Source organism: Aquarana catesbeiana, linkage group LG02 (assembly GCF_042186555.1).
Source record: "Aquarana catesbeiana isolate 2022-GZ linkage group LG02, ASM4218655v1, whole genome shotgun sequence".
NCBI lineage: Eukaryota > Metazoa > Chordata > Amphibia > Anura > Ranidae > Aquarana > Aquarana catesbeiana.
This window is the reverse complement of record NC_133325.1, coordinates 384,588,303-384,615,495: the sequence shown is the minus strand read 5'-3', so window position 1 is coordinate 384,615,495 and position 27,193 is coordinate 384,588,303. Positions and strand designations below refer to the sequence as shown.

The window sequence follows — 27,193 nt, the reverse complement described above, 5'->3', positions numbered from 1 at the left end:
AACCAGAATTGGAATCAGAACTGAGCGGTGAGAGCTCTCCGTTGCTCTTATCGGTCAGACTGAGTATTTGGTATGCCTCTTCTGGGGTGTACACCTTTCTGGACATAGTGGCTGACTGGCTGTATGTACTCTGGTGGCAGGTACTCTGGTGGCAGGTGGTGAGGTGGCAGGTACTCTGGTGAGGTGACAGGTACTCTGGTGGCAGGTGGTGAGGTGGCAGGTACTCTGGTTAGGTGACAGGTACTCTGGTGGCAGGTACTCTGGTGGTGAGGTGGCGGGTACTCTGGTGGCAGGTGGTGAGGTGGCAGGTACTCTGGTGGCAGGTAGTGAGGTGGCAGGTACTCTGGTGGCAGGTGATGAGGTGGCGGGTACACTGGTGGCAGGTGGTGAGGTGGCGGGTACTCTGGTGGCAGGTGATGAGGTGGCGGGTACTCTGGTGGCAGGTGGTGAGGTGGCAGGTACTCTGGTGGTGAGGTGGCGGGTACTCCTGATGATAGGTACTCTTTATTTAGGGGGGGCAATCTGGGCACAGTAGTACATATATGTATAGCACAATGTGTAACTCACAGTTAGCTGATCTCCTCCTCACACTGGATCGGTGTGTGTAGAGGAGAACCCAGCAACAGCAGTTACACACAGTGTTTTGTTTACATTAGTGACTGGCTATGATTGGACACAGCCGGTCACGTGGTAAAGAGCCATTTCATTGGCTACACTGATCGGGACTGAGCTGTATCCAAGGGAAAAGCCTCAGCCCCGATCAACGCTCTGCGTGCCACCGGAGGCACGCGCGGGCACCGTGCATGCCACTTCCCAATGCCGCTCTGCATAGTGGCAGGCTCTGCCTCTCCCGAAGCTCCACCGCCTGCCGCAGCTGCTCCAATACCCCCATCGGGGAACGGCTGTGTCCCGAGGGACACAACGCAACCCCGATCGCTGCTCTGCGGGCCCTCAGGGGCCCGCAGTAGCGGCGGAAAGCCAAGGCCGTCATATGACGCCCACCCAGGATGGGAGGTCTCATCTGTGGGCGTCATTTGACTATGGCTGGGTATTGAAGAGGTTAAACACTATATCTATTTAGAATTTTTATTTTAACTTTTTTAAAGTAAATGCATTAAATGTATATATATTCTTTTTACCTTGAACGTTGTTGCTATGTATCAGGCCCTCCCCTCTTTAAATATAATATAGTTCCTGTTGTGAGCTCCTTGCTCCTGACCTGTCGAATGGCATTTGTTGTTCCGTGGGAGGGGCGGGAGGTTTCACATACAAAAGCAGGCTAGAGGAGAGAAGGGCGTGACCCGAAGAAGGAGACCACGCCTCCGAAACATGTTGTTGTGGTAACCGCTCTGTTAGCCAGGAGGAGTTACTTCACTCACTTGGTCTTCCATTCACAGCCGCGAGTGACGTCACGCAGCGCCGGCTGGTCCGTGTGCGTGTCTCACAGTAAACACAGCATGACACGATGAGAAAGCGAAGTCCGCTCTAACAACATCCCCCATCCACATCATTCGCCTTTGGGAGCCAACCCATTCATTCAGGCCAGGAGGGGACACATCCACCTTGCTGTACATGCGACTTTTAGATCCATGTTTGTGAGTGTAACCCTTTTAGCTTGAATTAGCATTTTTTAGCATTAAACAAGGCTACACACTAGGGTAGCCTTGCACCTCTTTTCTTTGTACATTTTAAAGCAATCTAGAGAACTAGAAGATAGAATCTTTGTTTATAGGTTTGAAAGAAAAACTATGAAAAGGATCTTACTGGAGTTGAGGAGGCAAGAGCAACATCTCAGGCAAGAAGTAGGGTCACGTGACTCCAGCGCGAAAAAAAATGGCATGTTTTATTTTTTTATTTGATATGGATAATGTATACCTTTCTCATAGTACATACTCAGTTTCAATGTGTTTGGCTGCAGCTTACTGACTCGATTTTCTTTTGTTTCTTCCGGCACATGAGTGATCCTGTCTCCCGGTGGCCATTACGTTTTTGGTCATATGTTGCTGCAGTATTTATTGTATTTTTTGTTTTGGCATCTCCACCTTTTTCACTTTGCTTGAATGTTTATTAACATCACACACTTAATACAATGATCCATCATCTAAACTTTAGGTAGAAACTCATTGTCCCTGTTTGTGGTATTCATTTTTTGTGCTGCTCTTTGACCTTACTTCAGCCTGCACTGTTTTAATGACACTGTGTGATGCCACTTTTTTGGGAGTGGGATTTAGGAGTATATGCTGTATGTTTGCACATTAATTTGCCTCATTGCCTTGACAAAAAGATGGACTGCAATCATGTTGGACAAAATAAGGTTCCTCTTGTTTGAACATATAATCCTGTCAAGAACAATGCACACCTCCATTACTTTTTCAAATCTTAAAACTTTTGCCCCAACAATAACAGTTTAGTGCAGGAATTCTTGTTCTTTCATATGTCCTTTATGTTACCTTTTCCATTAAGCTTTTCTATTAAATATTCTAAATGTGTTGCATTTACTAGTTGTCATTACTCTGTGCTGGATTACTGTTATATTTATAAAATGTATAACATATATGCGCTCAGTTTGTATTGTAGGTTCTTTGGAAAATTCAGAAGGCAATAATTTACTAAGTAAAACAGGTGAGCTAAAAATATTTATCATAGCACAACTAGGAGACTATGAATCACTAGCGTATATCTTCGAAAAGCTTGGTTTCATGTTCTAAAAGACATTAGGTTAGATTTACTAAAGGCAAATAGACTGTGCACTTTGCAAGTGCAGTTGCACTCTGCAAGGGATTTTGTTGCAGAGCTTAGTAAATGAGGTGAAGCTTCACTTTGCAAAAAATAAATCACATGGAAGGAAAATAAAACGCATTTTTGCTTGCCCATGAATGATTTGATGATGGAAGTGAATAGAGCATCCCCTCGTTTACTAAGCTCTGGAGCAAATGCCCTTGCAACTGTACTTTACAAAGTGCACAGTCTATTTGCCTTTAATAAATCAACCCCAGAAAGCTTAGCAGAAGTGAGTGCATCTTACTAAGATATAGCTGAATTGTAGGTTGCATTTGAGAGGGTCGAGGTTGAGCTTCCAAGAAGCATTTACTAGAGACCACTCTTAAAGTACTGTTACCAGTGTCAAAATAAGCAAGTATACTGTAATGTTTGGTTGTAGCTAGCTTTACCTGTAGTACTAACTCACTTTTTTAGCAAATGATAAAAATCTTTATTTAAACATGCACAGCTCTTGAGCTTTATACACCAAGCAGACAATTCAGAAATAATTGCATAAGTACATAAGTATTTACCTAGGGAAATTCATTTAACATTTTTCCCCTCAAAGATAGGTCAGCCAGAGGGTGTCTATGGGTGTTTCAGTGTTTTCACAGACATATACTGTACACCAATCAGTTATAACTCTATAGCCACCCACCTAATATTGGGAAGGTTCCCCTTTTGCTGCTAAAACAGCTTTGACCTGTTGAGGCATGGACACCACTAGACCTCTGAAGGTATGCTGTGATATCTGGCACCAGGCTATCAGTATCAGATCTTTTAACACCTATTAGTTACAAGGTGGGGGTCTCTATGGATTTGACTTGTTTTTCCAGCACATCCCACAGTTGCTCAGTTGTATTGAGATATGGCGAATTTGGAGGCCAAATCAACACCTCAAACTCGTTGTTGTGTTCCTCAAACTATTCTTGAACAATTTTGCAGTGTGACAGGGAGTGTTATCCTGCTAAAATAGGCCACTTCCATCAGAGAATACTGTTTCCATGTACTTGGTCAGCAGCAATGTTTAGGTAGGTGATATGTGTCAAGTAACATCCACATGAATGGCAGGACCCAAAGTTTCCCAGCAGAACATTGCCCAAAGCATCATATTGCCTCTGCCAATATTGCCTTCTTCTCATACTGCATCCTGGTGCCATGCCTTCTCCAGGAAAGCGATGCACATGCACCTAGCCATCCACATGATGTAAAAAAACATAATTCATCAAACCAGGCCACTTTTTTGCATTGCTCCATGGTCCAGGTATGATGATCATGTGCCCATTGGCTGTGGGCACAGGTCAGCATGCGTATACTGACAGGTCCGTGGCTTGCTGCCTGATATATCCTACTGATTTCCAGATGCCATTGTAATGAGATTATTATTATTATAATACAGGATTTATATAGCGCCAACAGTTTGTGCAGCGCTTAACAAAATGAAGGCAGACATTACAGTTACATTACAATTTGGTAAAAGAGGAATAAGGGGGCCCTGCTAATTAGAGCTTGCAATCTAAAAGGAAGGGTCAATTGATACAAAATGTAATAGCTGTGGGGGATGAGCTGATGGAGGTAAAACAGTATATTAGTTAGAAGAAGAATAGGCTTCTTTAACCACTTGCCTACCAGGCACTAACACCCCCTTCCTGCCCAAGCCATTTTTCAGCTTTCAGCGCTGTCGCACTTTGAATGACAATTGCGCGGTCATGCTACAATTTACCCAAACACATTTTTTTATCATTTTCTTCACACAAATAGAGCTTTCTTTTGGTGGTATTTAATCACTGCTGGGTTTTTTTATTTTATACAAAAAAAAATTTTGAAAATAAAATGTTTTTTACTTTTTTTCTGTCAGTAAATGTTGTAATTTTTTACCTTCACTGATGTGCGCTGATGAGACGGCACTAATGGGCACATATATGCTGAACTGGTGGGCATTGATGAGGTGGTACTTATGGGCACTGATGAGGAGGCACTAATATGCCGCACTTATGGGCACTGATAGGTGGCACTGATGAGCACTGATAGGCGGCACTGATGGGCACTGTTAGGTGGCACTGGTGGGCACTAATAGGAGGCACGGATAGGCAGTACTGATGGGCATTGATGGGTGGCACTGATGGGCATTGATTGACAGCAGTGATGGGCAGCACTGATAGGTGGCACTGATTGCCAGGACTGACTGGCATCGCTAATGGGCACTGATTGGTGGCACTTGAGGGCAGTGGTGGGCAATGATTGCTGCCACTGGTGGGCACTGATAGCTGGCATTGGTGGGCACTTTTTTTCTATTGTAATCAGGGCACTGATGATCAGTGCCCTGATTACATTTTTACATATCCCCCTGTGAGGAGATGCCACTGATCGGCTCTCCTCTCCTCACACTCTGTCAGTGTGAGGCGAGGAGAGCCGATTACCGGCACTTCCATGTTTATATGTGACCGGCTGTGATTCGGCACAGCCGATCACATGGTTAAAGAGCCACGGACGCGGCTTTTTACAGAGATCGGGGTCGCGCCATGTCCTAGCAACACGGGCGCGCGGGACGGCCTTTCTGGGATGCCGTCATATGACGTCCCAGAACGAGAGCTGCTCCGTTCCGCTGTCATTTGACGGTGGGCGGGCAGCAAGCAGTTAAAGAGAAGGGTTTTCAGGGATCATTTAAAGATGCATAAATTAGGGGACAGTCGGACAGATTGGGGTAGGGAGTTCCAAAGGATGGGAGAAGCTCCGGAGAAATACTGGAGGCGAGCATGGGAGGAGGTGACAAGGAAACTAGAGAGCAGGAGGTCTTGGAGACCGATAAGAGAGGCTTGGTTGGTATTTTGAGACTAGGTTAGTGATGTAGCTGGGGGCAGAGTTATGGATGGCTTTGTAAATTATTGTTAGTACTTTGAATTTTATTCGTTGGGTGAGTGGAAGTCTGGAGGGATTGGCAGAGAGGGGTGGAGGACACTGAATGGTTGGTAAGGTGGATGAGTCTTGCAGCGGCATTCATTATGGACTGAAGGGGGGATAGTCTATGTAAAGGTAATCCAATGAGGAGGGAGTTGCAGTAGTCGAGGCGAGAGATAACCAGGGAGTGAATTAGAAGCCCGGTGGTGTCATTAGTTAACCACTTCAGCCCTGGAAGGATTTACCCCCTCCCTGACCAGAGCACTTTTTACAATTTGGCACTGCGTCGCTTTAACTGCTAATTGCGCGGTCATGCAATGCTGTACCCAAACGAAATTTGTGTCCTTTTCTTCCCACAAATAGAGCTTTCTTTTGATGGTATTTGATCACCTCTGCCGTTTTTATTTTTTGCGCTATAAACGGAAAAAGACCGAAAATTTCGAAAAAAAATGATATTTTCTACTTTTTGTTATAAAAAAAAAAATCCAATAAACTCAATTCTAGTCTGTATTCGGCCACATGTCTTTGGTAAGAAAAATGTCAATAAGCGTATATTTATTGGTTTGTGCAAAAGTTATAGCGTCTACAAACTAGGGTACATTTTCTGGAATTTACACAGCCTTTAATTTATGACTGCCTATGTCATTTCTTGAAGTGCTAAAATGGCAGGGCAGTTCAACCCCCCCCCCCCCCAATGACCCCATTTTGGAAAGTAGACACCCCAAGGAAATTGCTGAGAGGCATGTTGAGCCCATTGAATATTAATTTTTTTTTGTCCCAAGTGATTGAATAATGAAAAAAAAAAAATTTACAAAAAGTTGTCACTAAATGATATATTGCTCACACACCATAAAATGCCCAGATGGCACAACCCCCCCCCCCCCAAATGACCCCATTTTGGAAAGTAGACACCCCAAGCTATTTGCTGAGAGGCATGTTGAGTCCATGGAATATTTTATATTTTGACACAAGTTGCGGGAAAGTGACAGTTTTTTTTTTTTTTTTTTGCACAAAGTTGTCACTAAATGATATATTGCTCACACAGGCCATGGGCATATGTGGAATTGCACCCCAAAATACATTTAGCTGCTTCTCCTGAGTACAGGGATACCACATGTGTGGGACTTTTTGGGAGCCTAGCCGCGTACGGGGCTCCGAAAACCAATCACCGAAACTGTGGGAATTCAGGATTTCTAAGGGCGTAAATTTTTGATTTCACTCTTCACTGCCTATCACAGTTTCGGAGACCATGGAATGCCCAGATGGCACAAACCCCCCCCCCAAATGACCCCATTTTGGAAAGTAGACACCCCAAGCTATTTGCTGAGAGGCATAGTGAGTATTTTGAAGCTCTCATTTGTTTTTGAAGATGAAGAAAGACAAGAAAAAAACATTTTTTTTTCTTTTTTCAATTTTCAAAACTTTGTGACAAAAAGTGAGGTCTGATAGGTGGCACAGGGGTGCTTTTTTTTTTTTTTTTTTTTCTTTATCGTTTTTTTTGCTTTTTTATCTTATTTTTAAACTGTTCCTTTCATTTTTTTTTGTTTAAATCATTTTTATTATCTCAGGGAATGTAAATCTCCCCTATGATAGCAATAGGTAGTGACAGATACTCTTTTTTGAAAAAATTGGGGTCTATTAGACCCTAGATCTCTCCTCTGCCCTCAAAGCATCTGACCACACCAAGATCGGTGTGATAAAATGCTTTCCCAATGGCGCTGTTTACATCCGGCGAAATCTAAGTGATGAAATGCTCATAGCTTCCGGTTTCTAAGGCCATAGAGATGTTTGGAGCCACTCTGGTCTCTGATCAGCTCTATGGTCAGCTGGCTGAATCACCGGCTGCATTCTCAGGTTCCCTGTTGGGACAGGAGAGCCAGAGAAAAACATGGAAGACGGTGGGGGCATTCCCTCCCACTGCTTGTAAAAGCAGTCTAGAGGCTAATTAGTCGCTAGGATTGCTTTTACATGAAAGCCGACCGCTGGCTGAAAAGAATGATACCAAGATGATAACTAAACCTGCAGGCATCATTCTGGTATAACCACTCAAAGTCCAGCAACATACCAGTACGTTGCTGGTCCTTGTTGGGCATATATTGTAATCTTTTTTTTTTTATGCAGCCTGTGGGCTGAACGAAAAAAAGAGATTGATCGGTTTAGAATACCTCCCTTCATCCACCCACTTCTAATGATGGGCATACATGCACCGTTTATATATGCCGAAGCATGGGGGCATCCTCCTGCAAAAAGTAGGAGCAAATCGCTCCTCCGCCCTCTGCTGCCCCCATGCTTCGGCCGTATATCACCTCCGCTGGAGTCACTGCTTTATATATCGTGGGAGCAAACGCTGTTGCTGTCAAGATAAATAAATCCGCACTGCAGCTGAATGGCGTACCTGAAGACAAAAAAATGGTTAACAATAAAACACAGTAAACGGTGAAGTAGGTAAAGTATAAAAAATTGCATACCTGAAAAGCAAACATGATAAAACATAATAACAATAAAACATTACAGAATAGAATACAGTAAAAAAGAGCAGAACAATAGAGAGAGAGAGAACAATAAAACGACAACTATTTTTTTTAATTTTTTTTTTGTTTTTTTTTTTTTTTTTTTTTTTTACACTTTTTTGTAACTGTAACTTTTGTAACTGTAACCGGTTCCAGGTTCGGGTCTCTCAAAATGCGATGGCATCTTGGGAGACCCTGTGAAAGTGTGCCTAGTCTGTGCAATGCTGTACGCTAATACTCAACTAGTGTATGGTAGCGTTCAAAACATTCACAAATGCAAAGACCAGGATTGTCAGGACAGGAGGGACAATAATAGCCCGTGTCACGCCTATATCCGCGCTTGCTGCAGACACGACATCTTTTTTGGGGGGGGTTCGTTGGGTAGGAGTACTCGGGAGGACATAAAGAAAATGCCTCTAATGCAGCCGACTGCATTTGGTTGGGGATGTGAATGGGGGAAGTACGGGTGCTGCAGAAGTGGTGGGTTCCCAATTAGGATTGGCAAATGCAGCAGGAAGGGCATTATGGGCACGACGGGCCTGTGTTTGTCTTCTTCATGGTGGCAGCGGGACACTGTTTGACTACGACCGGGGTGTGCTAGGCCGCTGGTGCTTGTCAGTTCACCAAAACGCTACCAAAAAAACTGTTAGCGATCACAGGTATCAGGCCTGACTCTGCAAACGCTGCAGTTATGCGTTTAGTGTTATGTAAGTTTCAATGATCGATCGATACTGCACTTGGGTGGTCTGGGCCGGGCGGAGGGGCAAAACGCAGGTGCTAGCAGGTATCTGGGCTGATCCCACTAACACTGCATTTTTGGGAACCCTAAACTGCTGGGGACGCTAGTATAGATCTGATCGGATCAGATATCAATCTGTTCAGATACTATACCACTAAGGGAGGTGTATGCTGCGTGCGTGGGTGTTAGCGGTACTGGCGCTTACCTGACGCTGCCTGGGGCGATGCAGACCCTATCTGACCCTAAAACCTAAGTTATATCACCGCCGGGTGATCAGGGGGCTAAACCTTTATTAGGTAATAAACGGCGGGTGCCCTGACACTATAAAAAATAAACTAACTAACCAGCTTCACCCGTAACACTTATACGGTGATCACTGGTGAAAGGGTTAACTAGGGGGCAATCAGGGGGTTAAAACATTTATTAGATAGTATATGGGGGTCCCTGTCGCTATAAAACACTGACGGCGAACCTAAATATTTATCTCCCTAACTAGCGTCACCAGTGACACTAATACAGCGATCAGAAAAATGATCGCTTAGTGATACTGGCGACGGGGGGTGATAAAGGGGTTAAAACTTTATTAGGGGGGTTAGGGGGGTATCCTAGACCTAAAGGGGGCCTAACACTAACTGCCTTACCACACTAACTGTCACAAATTGACACCAATGCAGTAATCAGAAAAAAAAAAACTGCTTGGTGTCAGTGTGACGGGGGGGTGATCGAGGGGGTGTACAGTATGTCTGGCGTGTTCTACTGTGTGTGTAGTGTTTGTGCACTCACTCGGATGTCTTCTCTCCTCGGCGCCGGAACGGAAAATACCGAGCCGAGGAGAGATTACATCACTTCCTCCGCTTCTGTTTACTATACAGAAGCCGAGGAAGCATTTATTTCGCCAGGAGCGATCACGAGGGGGGAGAGTGGCCTCCCCCTCACCTTTAATCGCCCCTGATGAGAATCCAACCGCCGCAGGCACCGGGGGGGGTCCGATCAGACCCCCCGCCCACGGGCAGGCAAGGACGTGCAGGTAAGTCCTTATGCCTGCCCGTGTCATTCTGCTGACGTACTTCGTCGTGCAGCGGTCGGCAACTGGTTAAAAAGTGGCGTATTCTAGAAATGTTGCGGAGGCTAAGGCAGCATGATTTGGACAGGGATTGGATGTGGGCCTGAAAGGACAGTTTAGAGTCTAAGGTTACCCCTAGCACCCTGGCATGTGGGGACCAACTGATAGATGTGCCATTGATCGTGACAGAGAAGTCAGGGGAAGGGGCACGTGGGGGAGGAAATATTAATAGCTCGGTTTTAGATTTAGTTTGAGGAAGTGTTGTGACAACCAAGCTGATAGTAAATAGTCTGTTAGTAAATCAGTGATTCGTGAGGGGACTGATGGGGTGAGCTGAGGGGTAGAGAGATAGATTTGGGTGTCATCGGCATATAAAAGGTAGTAGAAGCCATGGGTGGCTGACCCAGGGGGGACGTGTAGATCGAGATTACTAGAGGTCCAAGGACAGAACCTTGGGGGACCCCAATGGTAAGAGGAGTTGAAGAGGAGGAAGTGGAGTGGTAAGTGACACTGAAGGTGCGGTAAGATTCGAACCAATGGAGAGCGCAGCCATGGAGACCAAGCAAATGAGGTTTTTTAGGAGGAGGGGGTGGTCAACTGTATGAGAGGCAGCAGAAAGGTCCAAGAGTAAGAGTACGGAATAATGACCGTTTTGGCTGTTTGTAAGTCTTTTGTGAGTTTTAGGAGGGCAGTTTCTATGGAGTGCTGTGGTCGAAATCCAGACTGAAGGGGATCAAGAAGGTTATTCTCAATGAGGTGGTCACTCAGTCAGTTGTAGACTAAACGTTCAAGGGAGAGGTTGAAGATATGAGTTAAAGAGTGTAGGATAGAGCCCGAGGGTGACCGTAGTATTTCAGAAAAAGAATGGGGCAGGAGGTTAGGTGGGCGTTAGAAAAAAGTTTAGTGAGTTCCTCTATAGTAGCTGGGTTAAATGAGGGAAGTATTGATCGTGCAGGAGGACAAGTGTAAAGTAAGGGAGATATCTGTAGAGTGGAGATCCCGAGACGAATTGTCTCAATCTTATTTTTGAAGTGATTATCAGTGTTAATTACTTAATCAGTGTAATTCACTTAAAGTGGTTCTAAAGGCAGAATGTTTTTAGAACCACTTTAAGTGAATTATGCATTAAGATAAAAAACCCTCTGTGTACAGCAGTTTCCCCCAGCGTTATACTTACCCGAGGCCCATCTCGATCCAGCGATGTGCATGAGAGCCTCAGCTCACCTGGGACTCTCCCTCCTCATTGGCTAAGATGGCAGGGGGCGGCATTGGCATTGGCTCGCGCTGCTGTCAAAGTCAGTAAGCCAATGAGGAGAGGGAGGGGGTGGTGCCGAGCCACGGTTCGACTGGAAAAAAAGTCCTGCAAGCAGCATCTTTGGGACGGTGCCTGAGCGGTGTATACACCGCTCCTAAACCGCCCTGCCCATTGAAATCAATGGGCAGTGCTGCCGAAGCGCTTTGGCAGAGGTGCTTTTTCGGGTGATTTTAACTCCTTCTGGCTGCAAAGCGCCGCTTAAACAGCTGTAAAGCGCTGCTAAACCTAGCGGCGCTTTACCGCTGACACCCCACCGCGAAAGTAGCCTTAGACATTTCCTGATCTGATCTTTACCAACTGGATCATGAAACAATGATCTTTTGTCTGTGGATAGGCTTTCAAATGGTGGAATTCTGTGTGAAACATGCAGTACCCAACAGCAGCTGCACTATAAAAAACAGCTGCTAAATAGTCATCTTTAATTAGGTACATGAGCATATGGGTATGTGGCACCTGAGTATGCATCTTCAGACAGTATGTACAATTATCCTTACTGCCAGCTTTAGATTGGTTGAAGCAGTCATTATGAAACACTATATTACCAAAAGTATTGGGATGCCTGCCTTTACCCACACATGAACTTCAATGGTATCCCAGTCTTAGTCCGTAGGGTTCAATATTGAGTTGGCCCATCCTTTGCAGCTATAACAGCTTCAACTCTTCTGGGAAGGCTATCCACAATGTTTAGGAGTGTGTCTATGGGAATGTTTGACCATTCTTCCAGAAGCGCATTTGTGAGGTCAGGCACTGGTGTGGCCAAGAAGGCCTGGCTCACAGTCTCTGCTCTAATTCATCCCAAAGGTGTTCTATTGGGTTGAGGTCAGGACTCTGTGCAGGCCAGTCAAGTTCCTCCACCCCAAACTCATCCATGTCTTTATGGACCTTGCTTTTGTGCACTGGTCCAAATCATTTGATGGCGGGGGGCATATGGTGTGGTGTTGTTTTTCAGGGTTTGGGTTTGGCCCCTTATTTCCAGTGAAGGGAACTTTAAAAGCGTCAGCATACCAAGACATTTTGGACAATTTTTCATGCTCCCAACTTTGTTAGAACAGTTTGGTGATGGCCCCTTCCTGTTCCAACATGACTGCGCACCAGTGCACAAAGCAAGGTCCTGACCTCAACCCGATAGAACACCTTTGGGATGAATTAGAACGGAAAGTAGGACTTCTCACCCAACATCAGTGCCTGACCTAACAAATGCATTTTTGGAAGAATGGTCAAACATTCCCATAGACACACTCTTAAACCTTGTGGACAGCCTTCTCAAAAGAGTTGAAGCTGTTATAGCTGCAAAGGGTGGGCAAACTCAATATTGACCCCTATGGGCTAAGACTGGGATGCCGTTAAAGTTCATGTGCATGTAAAGACAGGCATCACAATACTTTTGGTAATATAGTGTGTGTGTATATATATATATATATAGATATATATCTATATCTATATACATATATATAAAATTTTGCATGAACCTACTATATATTTGGTGTTTATATTGAGATATCAATATATACAGTGGGGCAAAAAAGTATTTAGTCAGCCACCAATTGTGCAAGTTCTCCCACTTAAAAAAATGAGAGAGGCCTGTAATTGTCATCATAGGTATACCTTAACTATGAGAGTCAAAATGTGTAAACAAATCCAGACAATCACATTGTCTGATTTTTGAAAGAGTTTATTTGCAAATTATGGTGGAAAATAAGTATTTGGTCAATATCAAAAGTTAATCTCAATACTTTATTATATATCCTTTGTTGGCAATGACAAAGGTCAAACGTTTTCTGTAAGTCTTCACAAGGTTGTCACACACTGTTGCTGTTATGTTGGCCCATTCCTCCATGCAGATCTCCTCTAGAGCAGTGATGTTTTGGGGCTATCGCCAGGCAACACGGATTTTCAACTCCCTCCAAAGGTTTTCTATGGGGTTGAGATCTGGAGACTGGCTAAGTGCCGGTTCACACTAGACGCGGCACGACTTGCAGGTCGCCTCACCGAGGCGACCTGCACACGACTGCCGGGGCGACTTGCAAGACGACTTCTGTATAGAAGTCTATGCAAGACGCCCCCAAAGTAGTACAGGAACCTTTCTTCTAAGTCGGAGCGACTTGCGTCGCTCCGATTAGAACGGTTCCATTGTACAGAATGGGAGGCGACTTGTCAGGCGTCTAGGTCGCCTGACAAGTCGCCCCCGTGTGAACCGAGCCTAAGCCACTCCAGGACCTTGAAATGTTTCTTACGAAGCCACTCCTTCATTGCCCGGGCAGTGTGTTTGGGATCATTGTCATGCTGAAAGACCCAGCCACGTTTCATCTTCAATGCCCTTGCTGATGGGAAGAGGTTTGCACTCAAAATCTCACAATACATGGCCCCATTCATTCTTTCATGTACACGGATCAGTCGTCCTGTTCCCTTTGCAGAGAAACAGCCCCAAAGCATGATGTTGCCACCCCCATGCTTCACAGTAGGTATGGTGTTCTTTGGTTGCAACTCAGCATTCTCTCTCCTCCAAACATGTGTGTTTCTACTAAACAGTTCTACTTTGGTTTTATCTGACCATATGACATTCTCCCAATCCTCTTCTGGATCATTCAAATGCTCTCTAGCAAACCTCAGACGGGCCCGGACATGTACTGGCTTAAGCAGGGGGACACATCTGGCACTGCAGGATCTGAGTCCCTGGCGGCGTAGTGTGGTACTGATGGTAGCCTTTGTTACATTGGTCCCAGCTCTCTGCAGGTCATTCACTAGGTCCCCGTGTGATTCTGGTATTTTTGCGCACCGTTATTGTGATCATTTAGACCCCACAGGGTGAGATCTTGCATGGAACCCCAGATCGAGGGAGATTATCAGTGGTCTTGTATGTCCTCCATTTTCTAATTATTGCTCCCACGGTTGATTTCTTCACACCAAGCTGCTTACCTATTGCAGATTCAGTCTTCCCAGCCTGGTGCAGGTCTACAATTTTGTTTCTGGTGTCCTTCGACAGCTCTTTGGTCTTCACCATAGTGGAGTTTGGAGTGTGACTGTTTGAGGTTGTGGACAGGTGTCTTTTATACTGATAACAAGTTCAAACAAGTGCCATTAATACAGGTAATGAGTGGAGGACAGAGAAGCCTCTTAAAGAAGAAGATACAGGTCTGTGAGAGCCAGAAATCATGCTTGTTTGTAGGTGACCAAATACTTATTTTCCACCATAATTTGCAAATAAAATCTTTCAAAAATCAGACAATGTGATTGTCTGGATATGTTTCCACATTTTGTCTCTCATAGGTGAGGTATACCTATGATGACAATTACAGGCCTCTCTCATCTTTTTAAGTGGGAGAACTTGCACAATTGGTGGCTGACTAAATACTTTTTTGCCCCACTGTAACAGAAAAAAATATTTTTGGGGGGATACTTTATTTCTGATACAGTTGCAGTGGTTTGAATTTAAGGTTAAAGCTTGCCCTTAGGTATGCAAGAAATTCCTTCACTTTCTCTAATTCTTCAATTCATCCAGTCCTTGACTACATAGTCTACACATGAGAGATTATGTGCAGATGTTCTACATTCAGTCAAATACTCTTGTCAGTCAGAAGATGAGAAGTATAATGTCTAGGGAAAAGAATCTAACAGCACTGTTAACCACGCCGACCAGCCGCCGCAGTCATACTGCGGCAGATTGGCTCCCCTGGACGTTACCTTACATCAGTTCGCCTTTTGACCACTAGGGGGCGTTCGCGCGGAGCCGTGGGGCGCGACCGCCGGGCACCCGCGATCACTCCACACAGAGACAGGACGGAGATCTGTCAATGTAAACAGACAGATCTCCGTGCTCTCAGGGGTGAGGAGAGCTATCTGTTCATACTAAGTATGAACAATGGTCGGTCTCCTCACTCAGGTAGTCCCATCCCCCCACAGTTAGAATCACTCCCTAGGACACACAATTAGCCCCTTGATCGCCCTCTACTGTTAACCCCTTCCCAGCCAGTGACATTTACACAGTAATCAGTGCATTTTATAGCACTGATCGCTGTATAAATGCCAGTAGTCCCAAAAATGTGCCAAAACTGTCAGATCTGTCCGCCATAATGTCGCAGTCCCGTTAAAAATCGCTGATCACTGCCATTACTAGTAAAAAAATAATAATAATAATGCCATAAATCTTTTCCCTATTTTGTAGATGCTATAACTTTTGTGCAAACCAATCAATATACGCTTATTGCGATTTTAATTACCAAAAATATATAGAAGAATACGTATCGGCCTAAACTTAGGAAAAAATTAGCTTTTCTTTTTTTTTTAAAAAAGGGGGATATTTATTGTTGCAAAAAGTACAAAATGTGTTTTTTTTTCAAAATTGTTGCTCTTTTTTTGTTTATAGCGCAAAAAATAAAACCGCAGAGATGATCAAATACCACCAAAAGAAAGCTCTATTTATGGAAATAAAAGGACGTCAATTTTGTTTGGGTACAACGTCGCTCGACCACGCAATTGTCAGTTAAAGTGACGCAGTGCCGTATTGCAAAAAATGGCCTGGTCATTGAGCAGCCAAATCTTCTGGGGCTGAAGTGGTTAATGAGAGACAATTAGTACATTTATAAGCTTTTATTATACTCACATACAGAAAGTAGATTTAAAAATGGCTACATCAGTTAGTCGACAATAATCCATGGCAGTCAGCACAGGACCTTAATGAAAGTGAGAATGCGCTGTTTGCAGCAGATAGAATTTAGATAATATTAACCTCTTCACGTTGACCGTACACACTGGACTTTTTTCCATGGGGCCACATATTTGTGTATCTCCCTTTGTGCTGGGAGCGCACTGCACAACGCTCTCCCAGTAAAAAGACCACGGTCTCACCACGAGCCCCGGGCCCCGTTCTAACGATCGGGACCCAAAATATCCGATTCCGGGTCACCTGATCGATGTGATAGCCTCTGATTGGTGATCACAGTGATCGGTCACCCTGAAGCCTGCCCCTGTGTCTTCTGTTTGTGTGAATGGACCAGACAGATACATTGTATCTTTCTCTGTCCTTGCAGAGATTTTGGACTTTTCTTTTGCTTGTCTTGCTTTTTCATGCTTTTCTTTTTTATGTGACAAAAATAACTTTGTTTAGACATTTTGCAAGTTATTAAAAATGTATATTGCTCATTTCAAGCACTCTGTTTGTATACAGATTGTGAATGCCAAAGTATGGATATCACTTCTCTTTCAAATGAGAATGAAAAGACCAACCATTGTGGTAAGTCAGCAAAGTTTACCAAATAAAGCAAAACGGTCTGTCAGTCCATTGGGTTTTTTAGAAACAGGTCTGACCCCCAAAAAAATGAACGGCAAACGGGGCATTAACCTAAGCGTTCACAACTATGTCACACTATATTCACTTTAGAGGTTATGTGTCTCATTACAACCAGTCCCAGCCACCGACTCCCTCCCTAGCAAAACACAATCAAGCAAACACAAAGTCCTTTTATTTGGCTTCAAAGAACCATAAATCATGCTTATTCAAAATCCCCAGCCTTGTCAATGAGGAATTCTAAAAGGTGAAATTACTGGGATTCTGCAGACCTTTAATACACAGAAGATCTGTGGTTGGTTCTCCAAGATGTTTGGAACAACCTACCTGCTGAGATCCTTCAAAAACCGTATGCAAGTGTACCTAGAAGAATTAATGCTGATTTGAAGGCAACTGGTCACACCAAAAATTGATTTCATTTGAATTTGTCCTCTGTCCATATATGTAGGGCAGGACTTAGGGTGGTGGGGGCCCCTGGGCTTGAGTCACTTTCGGGACCTACATTACCTTAAACCTTTAGTTTTCTTTTAAGCGCACCACTCTGATACCGTTTGTCCGCCATTACATCACTGTCTAATGCAGACAGGTTTTCTTAACGGCAGTAAACAAGGCGCTACATAACTGCCAATAACCAATCAGCAAACCTCAAGATAAGAGTTTAAGGAATTTTAAGGAAAAAAACTTACATTTAAATGCTCATCAATGCAGCCTTGCACAGCGTCCATCTGCATGTTTGTCCAATGTCATTTGCAGCCCTGTCAGCGTCATTTGCAGCCTTGCCCAGTGACATTGCAGCCTTGTCAGTGTCATTTGTAGCCTTGCAGCCTTGTCAGTGTCATTTTCAGCCTTGCAGCCTTATCAGTGTCATTTGCAGCCTTGTCAGTGTCATTTGCAGCCTCCATCTGCAGCGTTATCAGTGTCCATCTGCAGCCTTGTCCATGTCATTTGCAGCCTTGCCAGTCCTGTGTATCTCGGCTCCTGTCGGCTTTTCTCGGCTCCTCTTGCAGTCCCGCCCTATGATGGACATAACACAGGTCCAATGGTGGGACTGGGCGTGACTGTGAGCGGAGCCGAGCGCGACATACATAGCCGAGTGTACTCGGCTAGCTCCGCTCACAGTCACGCCCAGTCCCTGTGTTATGTCCATCATAGGGCAGGACTAGGCGTGACTGTGAGCGGAACTAGCCGAGTATTGGGCGGGGCCCATGGGCTTGAGCCCAGTCAAGCCCAATGATAAGTCCGGCCCTGCATATATGATACTTTCCATTTTGTTGAACAAAAAAGGTACTATTAACACTTCTATTTCTGAAAGCATTTTTAATTTACAGCATTTTTTTACACCTGCCTAAAACTTTTGTACAGCAGGGTATATCTCAGTGAATAGATTAAGAGCAGGCTCTTGAAGAGCAGCACACTTGAGGAATTTTACTAGCCTTTTCAGTGATAGCTTAACCCTGATTTTTGTGTAATTAATCAGAAATAACAGTTGCATGGTAATCTGTGTTGCTGCAGTTAATCAGTTAGTACATTTTTTAAATATTCAGACACATCAGATTGCAAGAAAAAGAGTTTTAAGGACATTATTGCAAATACAACAAGACAAGATGCAGCTGAATAAACTGGTAAAAAATTTAACTTTTTTTTTTTAAATATTGTTTATGTGTTTAATCATGTTGCCTACATACACAGACTCACCTAAGTGTACTTGCACGTAGGCCCTTGAAACAACTTATTTTTTGTTAAAGATGCACAATGGAATATGGTGAATAGGGCCCTCCTGTCACTGGACACCCATAAGGCCTTCAATTGCATAGAATGGCAATACTTGTGGGCCGCCATGCATAAGTTTGGGTTTGGTCCCACCCTCCAATCGTGGGTGAAATTATTATACAGTTCCCCACAGGTGACCATTAGGGAGGAAGGATGTGTATCCATGCCTTTTCCTTTACATAGAGGCACATGACAGGGCTGCCCTTTATCCCCTCTTTTGTTTGCCATTGCCATCAATCCGCTTGCTGCCATGATCCGTTCCAACCCCTTAATCTGTGGCTTCAAATATGGCAAGATGCAAGAAAAACTCATGCTCTATGCTGACGATGCCATGTTACTTTTGGGAGACACATCGGATTCCCTTAGAGAGGCTATGGCAGTCATTATCAAGTTTGGCACATTTTCGGGCTTGGTGATCAACTGGACCAAATCCTCGATCTTATTGCTAGACTCTTTGGCTGGCGGACAGGGTGGCACACTTCAAAATATTCCCGTGACCTCTTTTAAATATTTGGGGATGCATATTACCTCACATCCCCATGATTACGTTACCCTCAATATATCACCACTACTGGGTCGAATAAGGGCTAAAACCAAAATATGGTCCAAGCTTAAAATGTCACTGGTAGGAAGAGTGAACCTCATAAAAATGTTTTTTATGCCACAGCTCCTCTACATCCTGCACAATACTCCCATGGTTGTCCTGCTTAAAATAATAAACTCCCTGTTCTGCTCATTTATTTGACTTAAAGGGGTTGTAAAGGTATTTTTTTTTTTTTTTTTTTAAATAACAAACATGTTATACTTACCTTCACTGTGCAGCTCGTTCTGCACAGAGTGGCCCCGAACCTGGTCTTCTGGGGTCCCTCGGCGGCTGTTTCAGCTCCTCCCCGCAAGCATTTACCACCTTAATGCGAGCTCCCTCGCATGGTGGTGAGTGCTTGCGGGCGCGCTCCCGTGATACAGCCGGCGGCTATAGCCGCTCGCTGTATCACTCGGCCCCGCCCCCCGGCGCGCCGCGTCATCGGATGTGATTGACAGCAGCGCGAGCCAATGGCTGCGCTGCTTTCAATCCATCCACTGCAGCCAATCAGCGACCAGGCTGAGCTGCAATGAAGATGACGAGGACGAGCAGCGAAGATTCGAGGCGTCAGGTAAGTAAAACGGGGGGGCTGGGGGCGGCGGTACTGTCAAAAGTTTTTTCACCTTAATGCATAGAATGCATTAAGGTGAAAACATTTTTACCTTTACAACCCCTTTAATAAACCTCAGAGGGTCAAGCTCAAGCAACTGCAAAAACCAAAAGAGAGTGGGGGTCTGGCTTTACCCAACCCTTGTCTTTATTACCTCAGCTGCAACACATCGCTCAGGCTTTGCCCGTGGAGCCAACCGGTGAAGGGGGGGGGGGGCAGGGAACCCAACCACAGCTTTAATGCACCATGTCCCGGGGAGGTACAGTGTAGCTGCGGGCTTGGAAGCTCTGGCCTACGCTAAATCCAACAAGCTTTTTCCCACCTATGTGTTGATGTAGAAGGTATGGAACAAGGCCAGACAGCTACAAGATGTTACCGGATTCACGGGTCATAGTCCTATTTGGCATAATGGGCATTACAAGGAGCTACAATCCTTGCAGTGTGGTACAAGATGAAAGTGGTATGGGGTCACACACCTGGTACACATCTTCTCCAGTGGCAAACTGCGCTCCTTCTCCTCTTTGCAGACTGAATTTAACCTCCCCCTATCAATGTATTTCCCATATCTACAACTACATCAAGCTGTCCAAGCGCAATCAGAGGTATCCCTAGGGGTCCTGTCCCCGGGCCCCATCTTTCATTATATGACAGAGGTCTCTCACTTTAAGGGATTTATATCCCGGTGCTACGCCATGTTTACGTCCACACACTTGAAGGGCTTCCCGACCAAAGTGACACCCCTGTGGAAGAGTGATGTGGGAACGTTTGAGGACGAACAGTGAGTGGGAGGAGGCACTGCAGGCGGTTCAGCTGTGTTCTCTCAACGTGGCACAGCGCCTGTCCCAATTGTACATATTGTTACGGGTACATCTTAAGACTGTCGAGGATGGGTCTGAAAGAAAACTCGGAGTGCACTAGATGCTCTAGAGACCATGGTGACCTTATACATCTATTGTGGCGATGCCCCAAGCTCCATCTATACTGGTCAGGGATGGTAGCTACCATTAATAAGGTGTTTTGGGTCCAGGTCCCAATGGATCCTAAGCCCTGTATATTAGGCATTCTAGACAACCTCTCCATTGAGGAAATCCCTAAACAAGCCATAGCCAGAGCACTCGTTCAGGCATGCAAACTTAGACATTGGAAAGGAACGGAACCTTCCACTCAGAGAGTGGACGACTCAAATGGGGGACACTCTGCGCCTGAGGAAGTACATCTTCAAGCACAGGGGTCGACCAGAAAAATTCAACACTCTATGGGCTGAGCCGGTAGTTGATTCTGGTTAAGATATGAAGAGATGGGCTAGCGCACTGCAGATAACTATGGTAGGAGACTAGGTAAAGGGGGGGGGGGAACGGGCGAGGAGGGTTTGGGTAAACAGCAGAAATGTTGTACTGCATACGTATTTTCATTCATACTTGTGGAATGTGATAATATGTCAGATTATGCCTGCCAAAAATTTTTATGGAACCTGTACTGTTGGATTGTATACTGACATTTACTTCAATAAAACTTCTGAGACGAAAAAAAAAAAAAAAGAGGAACAATGGGGTATCAAGAGAGGATTTCCAAACAGGTCCCCTTTCTGTTGTAATAGTTGGTAGTTTATGCACAGCCTGATTGTCAACTGGACTACAAGTAACAGGATAGGGGTTGTCTATATGCACCGTAATATTTTTTTAAGGAGTATAGACCGTAATATTTTCTAGTAATAAATGTGTACATATGTTTTTAAGAATCCAGCCATAAATATATTTTTATTCTGTCTTTTAGGGTAAACCGATAAGCAGAATTGATGTGCCAAGAAAAGCTAGATAACTGGCCCTTTTCTTTCTATTTAATCATTTGTTCTATGTTCAAATGACATAAGAATGTTTGTCATAAGATTGTTAGTGGTTTGACGTCACGTGATGCATTTTGTTCATACTGTTAAAAAGTTAATAAAACTGTTTGTTGCATTTGTGTTTTTTCTCATTATGAATAGAAAATAGTTTTTTTAATTTTACAGTATAGGACACAGACATATTCATAGATAACTGGTTTATATGCCACCTTCAGGGGATTGGACACAAACAGAGCTGTTGGGACCTCTAACCTCTCCTGCTCCTAGCAATTCTGAGTTTTTGCTAGTGTCCTAATGTGATGGGTGTCTCCTTTCAACTGTAATTCGTTATACCTGTCATTTTTCCAGAGTGAATTCCAATTTCAAAGTACACATCTACAGTGCATTCGGAAAGTATTCACAGCACTTCTTTCCACATTTTGTTATGTTACAGCCTTATTTCCAAATGGATTAAATTCATTCTTTTCCTCAAAATTCTGCAAACAATACCCCACAATGACAACTGAAAGAAGTTTGTTTGAAATCTTTGCAAATATATAAAAATAAAATAAAAACAAATCTACATAAGTATTCATAGCCTTTGCCATGACACTCAAAATTGAGCTCAGGTGCATCCTGTTTCCACCGAGATGTTTCTGTAACTTGATTGGAGTCCAAATCTGGTAAATTCAGTTGATTGGACATGATTTGGAAAGGCAAACCCCTGTCTATATAAAAGGTCCCACAGTTAACAGTGCATGTCAGAGCACAAACCAAGCCATGAAGTCCAAGGAATTGTCTGTAGACCTCCGAGATAGGATTGTATTGAGGCACAGATCTGGGGAAGGGTACAGAGACATTTCTGCAGCATTGAAGGTCCCAATGAGCACAGTGGCCTCCACCATCCATAAATGGAAGAAGTTTGGAACCACCAGGACTCTTCCTAGAGCGAGCTGCCTGGCCAAACTGAGCAACCAGGGGAGAAGGGCCTTAGTCAGGGAGGTGACGAAAAACCTGATGGTCACTCTGACAGAGCTCCAGCATTTCTCTGTGGAGAGAGGAGAACCTTCCAGAAGAACAACAATCTCTGCAGCACTCCACCAATCAGGGCTGTATGGTAGCGTGGCCATACGGAAGCCACTCCTCAGTAAAAGACATGTGACAGCCCGCCTGGAGTTTGCCTGAATGACTCTCAGACCATGAGAAGTCTCTGGTCTGATGAACTCTTTGGCCTGAATGGCAAGTGTCATGTCTGGAGGAAACCAGGCACTGCTCTTCACCTGGCCAATACCATCCCTACAGAGAAGCATGGTGGTGGCAGGATCATGGTGTGGGGGTGTTTTTCAGCGGCAGGAAGTGGGAGACTAGTCAGGATTGAGTGAAATATGAAAGCAGCAATGTACAGAGACATCCTTGATAAAAAAACCTGCTCCAGAGCACTCTGAACCTCAGGCTGGGGTTCATCTTTCAACAGGACAACGACCCTAAGCACGCAGCCAAGATAATAAAAGAGTGGCTATGGGACAACTCTGAATTTCCTTGAGGGCTCAGCCAGAGCCCAGACTTGAACCTGATTAAACGTCTCTGGAGAGATCTGAAAATGGCTGTGCACCGACGCTCCCCATCCAACCTGATGGAGCTTGAGAGGTCCTGCAAAGAAGAATGGGAAAAACTGCTCAAAAATAGGTGTGCCAAGCTTGTAGCATCATACTCAAAAAGACTTGAGGCTGTAATTGGTGCCAAAGGTGCTTCAACAAAATATTGATCAAAGGCTGTGAATACTTATATACATATGATTTTTTTTTTTTTTTTTTTATAAATTTGCCAAGATTTCAAACAAACTTTTTTCACGTTGTCATTATGGTGTATTGTTTCTAGAATTTTGAGGAAAATAATGAATTTAATCCATTTTGGAATAAAGCTGTAACATTAAATGTGAAAAAAAGTGAAGCTCTGTCAATACTTTCCGGATGCACTGTACATACTAGTCTCTCAGACTGCATGAATTGCTTCCAGATCAGTGCCCTGGACATGCAGCAGGGACTGTGCCTGGACTCCACTAGAGGAGAAGTGGGGCCTACCTATAATGTAGCTTTGGTACTGGGCCCTGCTTTTGGCACTCCACTTGGTACTTTGTACATCATGTGGAGTCGGCCGCAGGGTTCTCTACAGGTTCAAAGCAGTAGCATTCCATAAGGTGTGACCCCGCCCCCGATGACCCCTTGGGGGTACACCCATCCAGAGTGGGTCAAGAAGGGTGCCGAATATCCACATCTGTGATTCTCAGTCCAGGCCAGGCCCAGATGGTAATTCTGGGCCTGGTCTTTTAAGTATGTACTTGGATATCCCTTGTCTGCAGTCCCCTGTCTTGGGCAGCAGCAAAGCTTTCCTCACACTTGTCTCCCTTTGGGGTTCCTGGGGATAGGGGGAGCAGATGTTCGAGTCTAGCGAGCACCCTTTTGGTTGCGGGTGCCTACTGTATGCCCCTTTCTTGCCATTTTTGCCCACATGTTGTATCCTATTGAAGCTGCCATGCCTAATTCATGCAGGCAATAGGCTTGCCCCATGTCACCCCTGGGGTCCTTCAGTGGATGCACACATGCCCAGTGTCAAGGGGCAGGGCTGGGTGCCATTTTGTCACTTTCAGTTCGGACTGGTCACTGAGTCTGCTCCACCAGGGTGGTAAGTGGCCCAGGTGAACTGGCGTGTTTAGGCAACCCACAACCAGATGGTTTTTACATTGCAGCCATTTCACCCCTCACCCACTGCTACAGTGTGTGCCCCTGGGCCCTATTCACCCACATGGTGGCCACAAGCAGAGAGGGCTGAGGCAAAATGGTCTTAGGGCACTCTGTTTAAAATTCTGTTTACATTTTCATAATTAAGTCAAACATATAAACATTCAGCACTACAGTGCATCAGCACCAGTGAACAATGCAGCTCCCAGACCATAATTATGACAACCTTCATTAATAAAGAGCACAAATGAAGCACTTACAGATTAAAACCACATCACCCCAGTAATACCAACAGCGACTAAACAAGGTGCTCACTAAGGCCCGCATATACTCAGTACCTTGCCCACAATATACACCTTTAACCTATAAATAATTAGTCTGATGCTGTAGAATTATCATTAATCCAACCACCCCACACCTTTTCAAATTTAGATGGTACCCCTCTACTAAGATTATTAAGAGTATTAATTATTAACGCCTTCCAGACCATGGTGGTAGGGGCTGCCAGTTTCTTCCGTGATAAAATGATTATTTTACGTGCATAGTACAACAGCAGGGTAAGTAGCTTATGGATCACCTTTTTGGGTTCTAACGGGTCTACCACGCCCAACAAACAGACTGCTATAGAAGGTCTAATGGTAAATGTGGTGACCAACTTAACACAATCCATAACCCCCGACCAGAACTGCTGAATGGGTGTGCAATGCCAGAAAATGTGCAGAAAATCTGCCCCAGGGACAGTATACCTCCAACAGTTCGAGAGATGCTTTGGAAAAATTCTCGCAGTTTAGCTGGGGTTAATAAATTCTATGAAGAAATTTAAATTGTATGATCCCGTGATCCCGTGCTGACACCAGTCTGGAGAAGGTACGTAGAGCTCCATACTTCATCCCAGTCATCTCTATCAAGCTGTGGGAAGTCTGACAACCAGGCAGTGGGACAAGAGGCCAAAACATTGGTATTAACTATGAATAGTTGTTTATATGTAGTAGATAGGGCTTTAAGAAGGTCTTGGCTGGAAGACCCAAATTGGGCAGATAAAACATGCCTGAACTAGAGATAGCGAAATAGATGCGAGTTAGGAAGCTGGTATTGGCGTTTAAGCACCTCAAACATCAGTAGCACCCCATTCCTGACTACCGAGCCCACTACCTTGTCCAAATAATTGGGTTAGGATAGGAAAAGAACTGAGTCAGCTGAGGATTATGCCACAACGGCATATACAGAGATACTATGCTGTCTTGAATTTCAGCTCTCCTGGTTACTTCCCACACTCTAATGACAGATCACAAATGTGACAATGCCTAATAGGATACTGCTGAATCATCAGCTGAGTCAACCCTCTGTGCGCAAAGACTAATTGTCCTGGCAAGAAATATTGGGTACCGCCAGCCTCCATTTTTTCCAGGGCTGCTGTAGCACTTGTAATCTAAGACAAGGCCCCCCCAACCCAAAGGAAATCTGAAACTACTCTATCTATGGCCTGAAAAATAGTCTTGGGGATCTAAACGGGTGAGTTCCTGAAGATGTATAAAAAGAGGGGGAGAGGGAGGCGCATGCGCGGCAGCGTCTAAGATGGCCACTGGCTTCTAGAGCTCCGCTCCACCGCTGCTCACAAACCGCCATCAGAGCCCTCAGAATGGACCCCTGCACACCACGAGTTGTCCGAGTGGGGGGGACCCCCGGGAACTAATCCAGCAAAACGGCGCAAGCCCAGAGAAGTCTCGTAGGCCAGATGACCGCGGCGATCGTCCCGGTCAGTTATGCTAAAATGGCGGCGGCCCCACGAGGCTCCCCCAACACAGGAGACACAGAGGATTCAATTGCAGATCAGGACCTGCAGCACTCACTTTCTCCAGGTACAGACTTCCCCCCCTGCCTCAGATCACCTCACCCTCCTCAACTGAGTCTCTCCTGGGCCGTATGGATGCCTGCTACCCCTCTACTCCCTCCATGGACCCTCATACAGGCCTGCTGCTGTCTGTATCTGAACCTTTGGCAGCCTCCCCTGTTCCCACTGACTTTCCTTCCATGATGGAAGCTTTTTCCCACTTATTATCCAAAAGCCTGGCCCTGACTGCAGCGCAAATAACGTCCTCCATACATGCTGATCTGCAACAACTGGGACAAAGGATGGACACTATTGAAAAGAAAGCTGATCAGGCTGTTTCCCGTATTAACCAAAACTCAGCCAGAATGCAGGACCAACTGGAAATTGCTTTCGCCAAAATAGACAACCTCGAAAACAGATCGAGACGTTACAATTTCCGCATTAGAGGCCTCCCAGAAGCCGAGAAGGACACTCAAGCGGCAGTCAAAAAATTGCTGAAAGACCTAATTCCTGACATAGCGGAACACCGTCTGGAGCTCGACAGAGCGCACAGAGCCCTGCAACCACCGCGCTCAGATGGGCTCCCTCGCGACATAATCGTAAAGCCCCACTTTTATTCGGTTAAAGAGGAGGTGATGAGAAGATCGAGGGGAACAGAAGACCACAGAATTCAAATTTTTGCGGATTTGTCACCGTACACGGTACAGAAGAGGCGGGCTCTCAAACCACTGATCCAACAACTGATCGAACGGGAGATCACTTACCGCTGGTCGTTCCCCCTCCGTCTGAACTTTGCTTATAAAAACAAGAACTATGGCTTCTCAACCCTGGCGGACGGAGAGAGCCTATTGCTACACTTGGGCCTGATTTCACAAGATTTACCACATTCTCAATAAGGCAGGAATACTCCTACTTCCACGAAACGTCCACCTCCAGCAAGCCCGCTCCAGCCTTCCTGGCTAAAACAAAGTTCCAAACGTTCCAAGGAGAACTTTCCAACCTGATGCCCTGATCTGGAACTTTCCCCATGCCATCTACGGTCTGAAGTTGACCGATTGACTCTCCGTTTATGGGCCCACTGGCTTTTTGGTCTTGCCTAAGTTAGGGTCTTCTTCTTCCCAATCCTTTTGCGGAAGCCTCACTGAGAATACCCCCTAGTTTGGTTCATCTGGGGCTAAGGGATAGCCCGAAAACCCTCAACACCGCATAAATTCCGAGCCCTCCTGAGCAGCTTGGGATATCCACTTGAGATGTTTTGGTCGGCATCCCT

General features: G+C 45.0%; 1 protein-coding gene across 2 annotated transcripts in view; it reads left to right on the top strand.

Moving 5' to 3' along the window:
• Nucleotides 1-21,442, top strand: part of LOC141129926 (uncharacterized) — a 207,078-nt gene extending 185,636 nt beyond the window's left edge. For both annotated transcript variants that reach the window (XM_073617955.1, XM_073617956.1), the window contains 4 exons: nt 2,566-2,622; nt 16,450-16,515; nt 18,114-18,191; nt 21,306-21,442. In XM_073617955.1, coding sequence (XP_073474056.1) covers nt 2,566-2,622; nt 16,450-16,515; nt 18,114-18,187 — 197 coding nt within the window. In that variant the 3' untranslated portion in view covers nt 18,188-18,191; nt 21,306-21,442. The remainder of the gene's footprint in view (nt 1-2,565; nt 2,623-16,449; nt 16,516-18,113; nt 18,192-21,305) is intronic.
• Nucleotides 21,443-27,193: the final 5,751 nt, after the last annotated feature.